Raw genomic sequence first — 12,159 nt, forward strand, 5'->3', positions numbered from 1 at the left:
CCCGCGTTGGGAATGTTTCATTTTACTGAGAAGGCTGCGTTGAGTGTACGAGAGTTTGAAACTTAGCTTAAAAAAAATGAAATGCCTGTAGTTCTTTATTCCTGGCTTCTTCAGCTTTCTAAATCGTTAAGCGTAAGATGCTTGACTTAAATTTTTTGCAAAATGTGGTTATTTCACGAATATAAATAACTTTTTATTTTAACGGGGTTTTTTTCTTTTCCTTTTTTGAAAAAGGGTGCATATATCAACATTTTTCAAAACAAAATCTACAATTTTAATGCTTATGCGTAATGCTTAAGGGCTCTGGTACTTATAAGCCTCAATTGCAAAAATAATCCTAACTCATAACAAAATCAGCTCTTATTGCTTTCCATCTTATTTAAATATTTGTAAAAGTTGTTTAGATTGGGAAAACTAATAAAAATCGTAATACTACTTTTTGAGTTACTGCCACTTAAATTTCAAAATTTAAAAACATTTTGAAGCTTTTGAAAACATGTATGTACATGAATATTTATTCATTCTTTTTAGTTTATAAATTTTTGTAAAAAACATTATTAAAAATATTAAAATGAAAGACAATTTGATTACAAATATTTTTAGTCTATAAGCGATTAAATCGTACACAGAAAAGAAAAGTTATGGTAAATTAAATAAAAGCAGCCAACTTCAATGTTTTCTCTTTCAGTTTTCCGATTTAGACGTTGAAATGAAAAAACACGAAGGTATCACTGAGGGTCGTAAGAGGTTATGAGATTTACTATTAGCTCTATCTTAATACCCTATTTGCACATTTCACAATCCACCAACGATACCAGCGATTGTGCTGAAAGTAAAACACATAACTTTAATTATCTTTTGTCTCTCCAGCCAAAGCGCACGTAGTTCTTAAGTTACTGGGCTATGTTATGTGGAACATGAGAGCAGATATCCTTCTAATCGCCTTAACACGTATGGGTCTTCTTTACAGAACACTTAATAAATATATGGATATATAACTTATCTTTCCACTCAAACAATTATATGAAAAGTGCAAGTTAAAAATTTGGCCAAAGGTTTCGATAGCTTCTTTAGCTTAAGAACTGGTGCCAATCTGACAGGGGACACCATTGCATTTAGAAAGCGCTAATTAAGTAGAATCAACTTTTGCACCAAAAAAAAGTGTTGAAAATCCGCACCCAGGGCTATTACTGATTTTGCAATATGTCTGTTTTTTTTTAGTTTTTGGGGCCGCTGAGCATAAAAACAAAATATACACTCAATAGAACGTAAACAGTCCAGAAGTTCTGGAACTCAATAAATACAAATGTCTTGTCCTAAACACGAAGTCAAACTTATTTGTTGTAGTTTATTTTTACATTAATTCTTCCTCTTCTATTACAAAACAGTCGACAATTCAATTCGATAGTCTTCACAAACTCACCCGCACTTATTTCTGGGTGACTTTGGTCTAATGAAAACAGAAATTACTTTCTCAAAAAGGCTCTCAACCAAGGCTGATAGGGTTGTTAGGTGGAGAGGTTTGGTCATCCGCTATGGTAAAAAATAAAATTGTGACAGTAACTTCGACTGTCACGTCACAGGGTACTTGGCAGTGGAATTCTGCCTGCTAATTTCCCTCGCACTCACACACCCGTCCAATTAGACCTTCTTAAGAAGGCAATGAAGTAAGTTGATTTTTTGCCTGTATTACCAACACTACTTCAGTGTTTTCGTAAACAAACCGTTGTAATGACCCATGTGACGTCAGCAAATCAGCTGCTTTTTTCAAAATCGCTGAGAGCCAGTTAACGGTCCGATGTTAGTCATAACTCTAAATTCTTTTCACCATGCTTTCAATAGCCCGAGAACCGACAAAAAAACTCTAAACTGCCAGTTTCGAACACCCACGGGCGACCTCGGGAGAGCAAAGAAACATACTGAAAATTTGAAAGGAGCCCCAAGCCTCAGTGTCTGCATATTATTATACTACAGACATAGTTCTATGATTTGTATCTCATACCTGGTATATGCTGGTATATGAAAGACGTCTAGGTTGTCCAGCAAAGCCTCCTCCTCCGACGTCATGATCGTCGTTGAGTCATCACTATACTATATATAAGTGTCTGTGAACGAATATGTGAAGTTACAATTCTAATGTGAAGTTCTTCTACCTGATAGAATTTACGGAATCATTGTGCTAGCTTGCCATCTCTTATGTCTCTTAACATCTCCTGGAACTAAGGTTCAATAAATAATTTCCCACATTTTCCTCAGCACTAATATTGCACAGAGATACATTGTGTTAACATTCGTTGTTATGCTTATACAATAACTTGTTTATAATAAATAAAAAATTCTTTTTAGCGCCTTATTACCTTAATCCATTTACATATAAGTGACGCCAATTATATCCAGTTTATGCCACTTGGATTGTGGTCACACAACAAATAATTTACAATTGCTCCTTCTTTTAGATGGTTAGATAATCTGTAACTTAACTTAAGATTATTACTTAACAGACTGATTATTCTTTACAGTATTGCCACACAAATTTAATTAAGGCGCATTATTAGCCAATGGAAAAGTTTTTAGTCACAATTCTTATCAATGTAAAATAAATCAGTGCACTTTTGTGCCATCTACATAGCATCAAGGTTGCTTAGATTTCTTTATGCATATGTATCTATACTTATTAGTGATGGAAATCCCGAGGACCCGGGATTTCGGTATATTTAACTCCCTAAAATGTCGGCATTATTAGCCAGCAATCTCGTGATTTTGGGAATTCGTCATTTCTTGCGAAGCACATAAAATGGTGGCATGACTTTAACTTTTAACTTTCTAGCAGATGTGGATATGTTTGAACGGTTTTGTTTTACTTTTCTTTAAAGCCCACTTACATATGTATTACTTATTAAAAAATAGGATAATTTTCCAGCAATATTGATGCAATTTTATCAAATTAATCTTTTGCAAAATACTGAATATAAATCGCGGGATTAATTTCGGGATCGCGGAGATTCTGAAAAGCCTAGAATCGTAGAAATGTATGATCGTGAAAAAATGTTTATTCCTCATATACTTATGTACATATTTTATTCGTGGAGATGTTCATTGAACCCCACCCGTTCTAAGAAGTTCATTGTCAACTGCAACGAAGTTAAAATAAATATTTAGTTAAAAATTTCTATTTGAAGAAAACAGGCTTTTTCTCCCAGATACTGAGGGAATTTATTTACACGTTTATGAGCAACTGAACAGTGCTAAACAAAAATGATCATTAATGATAATGAAAAAAAGGTCTACATTAAAAAGAGGACACTAAGAAAATGAGCTTCCGTAGCTAATATTAATACCTTTCTCAGGCAACTTTACAGCAGATAGTAAATTGACAAATAAATGTAGTTTTCAGTCTAATATCCAGAGCACAGAAAATTGAACAAGTGAACGTTGTGTGTAGAGCGTTCTTCAAACTATTTTTGTTGTAAACAACTTTATTCCACTTACATTTTTTCTTTTCTGCTCTCTTTCATGCTTACTTTGGTTATTGTAACTAAATTTTTTCATTTTTATTTAAAGGGTTTTTCAATAAGGGCGGGTAGATGTGTAGAATGTTATTCGTGGCGTTTGCTGTGTGGCACGTAGCGCCGTCCTGCTGGAACCACATGTCGTCTAGGTCCATATGGTTCAATATGGGCCATAAGAAATTGGAAGGGTCACCACGTCTACCGAAAAATGGGGGCAATGCGCGCAACGTTTGCGTTAATGAACACTCATTTTGATAATAAAGTTTTACCATTTGAACGTGCTGTTCAATCGTGTAACTTGCCATGATGATTTGGCATAAACAACTGTATAATAAACAAAAGATTTGACAGATGCCACCAAAACAAAATGGCTGCCACAGGGCGCCAAAATCGACCCGCGCCAATTGAAAACCCCTTTACTAACAATCCGTGTTTGGTTACTCTTTTCTTAAATCTCCCTCATGCCTTATCTGCACCGAAGTTTTGGCACAGTTATCCACTTCAATTTGCAATCATCTTGAAAATTCCTTTCCGACCAAGCAATAAAAAAATGCACCCAAGAATTCACATGTGGGATAGCACAACGAATGAGATCAAAGTTTGATAAAAATGATTCAACCTCCGAATTTACTTGGAGCGCGTCTTCTTTTAGGCATAACCGAAATCGCTACTGGCCGTCGAGACATTGCCCAGTAGAATGAACGTAGCCGCGTAGTAGAGAAAATGTAAATCATCAAATGTTTTATTTATCATTTGCTCACTTTAAGGAGAGCACGAAAGCACGATAGTATGATAGTTCTCCCACTGATATGTGACCTAACCTAACCACTTAACTAACCTTACCTATCTAACCTAACTATTTAAGTCTGTGTAAAAACAAAAATTAAACACAAACCTCATGCAATCTCCTGGTAACACTAGTGATCAGTTTTGGTATATGTGTGGGTCCTGAAAAAAATCAAACTTATTCTTACCTAACTTCGAGTTAACAAAATATTTTAAGAAAGTCTTACAATATTTTGATAACACTTTGGTAAATAAGATTCTGGTTTCACTAGCATCAGTATATTTTACCAAATTTTAATTGCGTTTGAATTGCAAATGAAAGGTAGCATATCGAGCTCACATTTAAACGCTTCAGTGTGGGGTAAATTTTGGTAGTCACTGTACAAGCGCTTGTGTTTACTGAATTATGCATTTGTAGAATCAAAACAAACACAGAATTAAGTAATAATCTGATTACTCAACAACGTAAATTTATACTAATTATTAGGTCGCACGATCTTTCTTAGGAGAGCAGCGTGTATACTTATAAATATAAATAAAAACTCACCATAGCTGCCCGTTTCCGTAGACGTTGCCGTAGAAACCTACGTAATCAGCGCTACGAGCCTATTGAATTGGATGACGGGAATACCGCTTCGCTAAAGCTAGCGCTGATTATTTAATAGAACTCCTTAATCCTGAAGATCTAAAGAAATAGCAGAGAACTTCCGATTGCAGTCAGCCACCAGCTTTGGACAGCATCACGGTTTTTAAGAAGGAAGAGCCAATAAAGTGATATTATTATCAGTATTCCATAGCAGAACTTCGCGACTGTTTTTTCCTTGACAACCGCAACTTGAAAATGAAATTATTTATCAAATTGCTTGCTGCCCGCATCGTGACAAATTGTAGGTAAGTTTGAGTAATTTTAAACGCAAAACTTTCACGCGTAAATGCACAGTAAAATCATGGTGGAAGGAATACAGAGTTGGCGACATCAGCGTACCTCTATCCTGCGCTTAGTAAATTAGGCAAAGTCAGCTGATTTGTTGACGTAATAGTACAATATTTGTACTAACGTTGTTGTTGTTTTATTTTGTCATTTTTATTGTTATTCACAAGTACATTTGCCCTACAACACTGTTATCTTTCTTCTTAATTCAATTATTACGCCACAGTCAGAAAAACTCTCACGGAATTCGCAATCTTGTAGTCTAACACAATGTACAAAATGCAAATGTGCGGCCAATATCAAACCCTTACTCGACTCTCACCGAGTTTAAGGAATCAGATGATAAGCTTACGTAAGAGGGGTTATGACAGTGGTCTGTTCACCACGGAAGTTGGTCAAAACTGAGATTGTCTTGAAGCATGACTGATTAGAACAAATGTAAGAAAAATAAGTGTAAACTGAGCGAGCAACATTCAGCTAACAAAACCCGCGTGAAATAACATCCATGGTTACCCGCACAATTTTGCTTCAGAAGGTCAAACCCTGCGCTCCATTATCCTTGGCAGTGAAATGCTAGAACACGCGCAAGGGCTTATATGCAAATAAAACAACCAGTAAAGATAGAGAAAGAGAGCCACTATGGCATGACTTTCCATATCTTGACATACACATCTTTCTACGGGCTGCATTTACGGGCTACGTATGCGTCGATAATTGCACCCTAAGACAGTAAACAGTTGTTGTGCGTAACGAGATAGAAATTTTATGATTAGATTTAGATTTGATACAAGTTATTCTACAAATAGAAGATATTGTGTATGTTTGTATATCCTTTTTTTTAACCAATTACCTTAAGTAGGCTACAGACGACGTGCATGCACGCGAGCATGCTCGCCAACGTGTTCGCTGTCGTTTGCCACATACGGCGAGCAGCTCATATGTGATTTTATGTTGATAGCGTAAAGATGGATAGCAAAACCGGGGATGATGCGATTGCAATGTTTGTTATTTATGCCTGTTTCAAAAGAAACAGAAATTATAAAAATTATAACTGCAAAAAAATACATTAACTAAATCCACTACCTTAAGGTTCCTTGCCTCAGGACAAAGTTAGGACAGCTTTAAATTCTTGACAAATATTTCACATCAGTCCATCTGCTTACTAGTAGTAGAAACATGTTAAGGAATTATTTCTGCACTAAAGCTATTTATTCAGGTAAGTAAACTAACCCTTTGTGGAACAACATCCAGAAGCACACCACAAATGCAGGGTGAACGATTTGAAGTGTTACCTATTCAAAACACCATAACTTTTTTGTGTGAAATTAGTTTTTATTGATTTCAAAGACAAAACTGTTCAAAATTGATTACAATTTTAACATATATTCACTTCAGCTCGATATGACCACCTTTTGCCTTGACTATAGCCTTCAAACGGTCAAAAAATGGGTTGCATGCTCCACAAATGTGATCTTGAGGTATTTTGGCCCATTCTCGTATAATCGCTTTTTACAGCGCATCCATACTGGCATATTTTTTAGTCCTCACCTTGTTCTCCAAAATGGACCAGATGGAATAGTCCATCGGATTAGCGTCTGGCGAATTCGAAAGCCATTGTGTGGACGAAATGAAGTGTGGAACATGATTTTTAACCATTCTTGGTTCACACGAGCTTTATGAGACGGTGCCGAGTCCTGTTGGAACGTCCATGGTCTACGACGGAAATGTTTGCGTGTCAATGGCTCTAAAGCAGCCTATAAAACATTTTCCCGATCATCAGTCGCCTTCACTTTGACACCAGGCTCGATAAAAACGATTGGAGAGCGTCCATGAGCGGTCACTGCGGCCCAAACCATTACTTGCGATGGGAAATGGCTGCGAGTGGCCATATGTAGGCTCAAATGGTCGTTTGAGCGTTCGGTCAAGTAAACACGATCGTTTTGAGTGTTTATGAACTACTCAATTGGGAAATTTTTTTCATCAGAAAACACAGTGTTAAGAAATTCGCCACGTTCGTGCAAGCGCAACAACTCCTCTGCTCTTTCGCACCGAACTTTTTTTTGCTGGGGTGAAAGATAGTTTGCTTTTTGGAACTTGTAAGCCTTGACCTTGAGCTCATTTTTCAATATGCGTCGAATGCTGTCTTGCGATATTTTCAGTTCTTTGGCCATTTTTCTTCCACTTCGACGTGGATTTCGTTCAAGTCGAGCCTTCACTTTCCGAACCACACTATTACGTTTGAATTCTATCACAGAAAAAAAAATTCAACAAAACTGAGACGCAAATGCTTTTAATGTCATGAGCTGTTTTACAGATACAAGCAGTGTGAAGTTGGTAACACTTCATATCGATCACCCTGTAGGAAGAGGAGCTCGGCCAAACACCCAAAAAAGAGTGTACGCCCCAAACTAACTAAACTAACCCATTGCACCCGAGGTGTAAAAACATCGAGAGGTGCTTTTTATATGTCGGAATTAGAGAACAAAAACAAATTTTAATCATCGAAAATCACTTTATTGTTTTTCAAAATATTCTCCATGAAGATCTATACACTTTTCATGCGTTTGAACCAATTGTCGAAGCACTTTTGCCACTCTGAATGAGGTACCTCCAAAACATGCATTCTGAATGCCGCAACCGCTTCTTCAGGTGTCGAAAAACGTTGACCTCTCAGTTTGTTTTTTACGTACGGGAATAAAAAGAAGTCATTCGGTGCCAAGTCAGGACTATACGGCGGATGACCCATTAATTCGATGTTTTGGGTGCTCAAAAATGCAGTTGTTTGAGCCGATGTGTGAGAGCTCGCATTGTCCTGGTGAAGAGTGATCCGTCTTTGGCGATTGGTTTTCCTAATTTCTTGGAAGACAACTGGCAAACAAATGGTTGTGTACCACTCAGAATTTACTGTTCTGCGTTGTTCTAGTGGTACGGTTGCGACATGGCCAGTTTTTTCGAAAAAACAGGCCACCTTTTGCTTGGAAGTGCTCCGTGCGCGAACAACTTTTGTTGGATTTGGCTCATCTTGAAACACCCATACAGTCGACTGCTGTTTACTTTCGGGCTCATACACGTAAATCCATGATTCATCACCTATCACGATGTCATAGACGTGTTTCGAAGTCCCGCGATGGTATTTTTTGAGCATTTCCTTCGACCAATCGACACGAGCCTTTTTTTGAGCGATTGACAAATTATGTGGGATCCAACGCGAACAAATTTTTTTGACAGTCAAATGTTTATGCAATATTGAATGTATGCTGGTCCCACTAATGCCTAAGATTGTCTCAATCTCACGATAGGTCACATGACGATCTTGCAATATCAGTTCGCGCACAACATCAATGGTTTTCGGAACAACAACTGATTTTGGACGACCTTCACGAAATTCGTCTTGGAGTGAACTACGACCACGATTGAATTCACCATACCATCGATAAACACTGGTCCTTGATGGAGCTTCATCCCCAAAAAATGAATTAAGTTCATCCATGCAATGTTGCTGAGTTAATCCACGTCGAAAGTTGTAAAAAATAATCGCACGAAAATGTTCACGATTTAATTCCATTTTTGGACCGAGATGAATCTTTTAAGTTACTGTAAGCAACACAAATAGCGCTGGTATTTCAAAACGTTCTGAGTACGTAAAAGCCAAAAAATGTCAAACTTTGCGATGCAGCTGTCAGTTGCCAGATTGCAACACCAGGGTTGCCAAGTCCCGACATATACAAGGCACCCCTCGTAGCCATTATCAGATTTTTTTATTTTTCCTTTTTTATTTTTTATTTATTGTTTGTCTATGAGTATATGAACACTGACGAGATTCAGATTTTTCCATTTCTTTTATTTTTTGAAGTTCATGTAATGAAATAATTTTTTTAGCCTACTCTGTCGTGGTATTAACATCACTTTCTTTACAAGTTTGCCTTGCTCAAATATCTTGGACTTTATTATTTGCAATAATACTGGCTTGTTTTTTAGGTACTCAATTAATTGCACTATTAATTTTTGGTTCAGGCTCAAAATTTTTCACCGATGTGCACACTTCAAGCATCAACACAAAATGAGACAGTTGTTTTTGTTTTCAATGTAATGTTCACGCACCGCAAACGACGAACATGTTCGCAAACCACTGAGCGCGAGCATGCTCGCAATCTTGTTCATCGTCTGTAGCCTGCTTTAAACAACAATTTGTACGATTTTATTTGTTGCCTTAGAGGCTAATGATGTTATCGCTGGAGGGGGAAACTGTGTTTGTAATTGTTTGTTTCGCACCAAACATTATTTTGGTAAGAAAAATCTTATAAAGCGCAATAAGCATCGATTCAAATCTCACTTGTACTTCGCATAGAATTCTGGTCAGTTTTATTAACAATCGCTTTCAACCATGACGATAGAGCCACGCTTCTCAATACAGAGTAACAGCCAACTCCGACATCCTATTTTTGGCGTACGATACATACAATGTCTGTTAATTTCATGTGGCCTATGCTTTAGCTATGCTACGCGTGTAAATATTTCCATGGCCATAGTGGCGATGATGGATAATAAAGGTGCGAATCCAGATTTTCCGGTGAGCAAATATATAAGTATATATTTTTTTAACAAACAAACTCATACATATATATATAAATTTTGTCTGCAGGAGTACACCTGGTCGGAGAAAACGAAATCGCATATACTTAGCAGCTTCTTTTTTGGTTACATATTTACGCAGATCCCAGCTGGTGGCTGGGCACGTCGTTTCGGTGGTCATCTACTGTTGTTCATTAGTGTGTCTGCCAGCAGCATATTGGGCCTCCTCACACCACTGAGTATCAATGTAGGCGGTTGGCCATTGCTCTGCGTGTTGCGCTTTTGTCAAGGCTTATTTCAGGGCGCAACTTATCCCACGCTCGCAACAATAATAGTCAATTGGGCGCCCACACACGAACGCAGTGTAATGCTTACTTATTGCTCTTCAGGCACAGAATTGGGCATAGTGCTTATGCTGGCCACCAGCGGTATACTTTGCTCTTCCAGTTGGGGTTGGCCAAGCACATTCTATCTACCCGGTGCTTTGGGTTTACTATGGGCTGTTTTGTGGTTTGTGTTGGGTGCGAGTACGCCGAATGAATGTAAATACATCTCAACAGCTGAACGTGTACTAATCGCCACATCATTGGGTCATAATGCAAGAAGTGAAGAATGTCAAACAGTGCGTGCCATACCGTGGATGCAAATCATGACCTCAAAACCATTTCTAGTACTTGCACTTAGCCAGTGTGCGAGCAGCTGGTGCTTTTGGACGCTGCTCACACAGATGCCATCCTACATTAAAAATGTCCTGGGTAAAGATATTCAAAGCAATGCATTCTATTCGGCACTGCCCTATTTCTCTATGCTTTGCCTTTCGCTGGCACTCTGCCCTGTCGCTAGCTATTTGGAAAAGTCGAAGCGTTTGAATGCGACCGTTAGTCGTAAGATCTTCAATACAATTGGTCTATGGATACCGGCGGTTACATTTGTCTACTTAGGTTTTATACGCACCGATAACGGTGACTTGGCGATCTCGCTGCTAACGCTAACTGTAACAATAAGCACTGTTGTACATTTTGGTTATCAAGTGAATCACCTCGACTTATCCCCACACTTTGCTGGAACACTTACGGGTATCGCAAATACGGCAGCAAATGTGATGAGCATCATGGCGCCGCTCATCGTTGGTTACATCGTTACAGATGCGGTGATTTATAATAACAAATATTTTTGCTTAATTGTTTTCTTATTTGCTTCAACAACTTTTATTTCTCACAGGCGAATATTTATCAATGGCGCATTATTTTCTGCCTAGCAGGAGGTATCAGCTTTTTTGGCAATCTAATGTTTCTGATATTCGGTACCGCTAAAGTGCAGCCGTGGAACGAAGAACCGAAATTGGAAGAAAAAAATAAAAAATATAGCGTGGAGCTCCCAAGAGTTGCGCAAAATTATACGGAAAAAAGTGAAGCGGGTATTACAAGAGAACACTTAGCTTAGTTAATATATTTTTATTTTGTTACATTGTTTATGTTTTATATGAAACTATTTTATTTATATATATATATATATATGTACATACACAAATGTGTATACAGAAACCGCCATACAAAAAAATTATTTTCTTTTCGGCCTGCGCAAGAAACGAAAGTTGTATGATGTATAATTATATACCTTCTGCTCAAATATGAACGAGACGTTATCAATAAAACGGTCCGCGGATGACATATGGCAAAAATAAATTTTTTGTTTTTTGGTAGGACCGTTATAAGCTTACATGGCAAATTTCAGCGTGATATGTCACATAGTTTGTTTTCTGTGCTACTGTAAACAAGTCAAGCTCGAGTGTGTTTTTCGAATTTAACGATGGAAATTCAAGTTGAACAAAGAATTTGTTTGAAATTTTGTTATTCCAACAAAATTTCGGCTTCAGACACCTTAAAAATGTTGCAGACAACCTATAGGGACTCTGCTCTATCGCGTGCACGTGTTTTCCAGTGGTACAAATCGTTCAAAGAGGGCCGTACATCGGTTGAAAACTTGCCTCATGAACGTCGTCCAGCAACATCAGTAAACGACGAAAACATCGGAAAAGTAAAAGAAATTGTTCTTGAAAATCGCACAAATCGCAAAATCGGTTAACGCTGAATATTATTTAGACGTTTTAAAGCGTTTGCGCGAGAACATTCGTCTTAAAAGGAAGGAATTGTGGGACAACAAGTCATGGTTCTTGCATCACGATAATGCACCAGCTCACACATCACGTCTTGTTCGCGATTATTTGAACAAAAATAATGTTAATATCGTTCCGCAAGCACCGTATTCGCCTGATATGGCTCCATGTGAATTTTTCCTGTTTCCCAAGCTCAAGTTGCCGCTCCGTGGAAGACATTTTGAGACAATTGAAGTCATAAAAAA

The 12,159-nt window shown here is 37.7% G+C and overlaps 1 protein-coding gene across 1 annotated transcript; it reads left to right on the forward strand.

The window, feature by feature from the left end:
• The first annotated feature begins 9,455 nt into the window (after positions 1-9,455).
• Positions 9,456-11,670, forward strand: LOC128866441 (sialin-like). The gene is made up of 4 exons (XM_054107195.1): positions 9,456-9,512; positions 9,575-9,796; positions 9,869-10,948; positions 11,020-11,670. The coding sequence occupies exons 2-4, from the start codon at positions 9,611-9,613 to the stop codon at positions 11,239-11,241; spliced, it is 1,488 nt and encodes a 495-aa protein (XP_053963170.1). The 5' UTR covers positions 9,456-9,512; positions 9,575-9,610; the 3' UTR covers positions 11,242-11,670.
• The last annotated feature ends 489 nt before the right edge of the window (positions 11,671-12,159 follow it).

The sequence above is a fragment of the Anastrepha ludens genome, chromosome 6, assembly GCF_028408465.1.
Source record: "Anastrepha ludens isolate Willacy chromosome 6, idAnaLude1.1, whole genome shotgun sequence".
Taxonomy (NCBI): domain Eukaryota; kingdom Metazoa; phylum Arthropoda; class Insecta; order Diptera; family Tephritidae; genus Anastrepha; species Anastrepha ludens.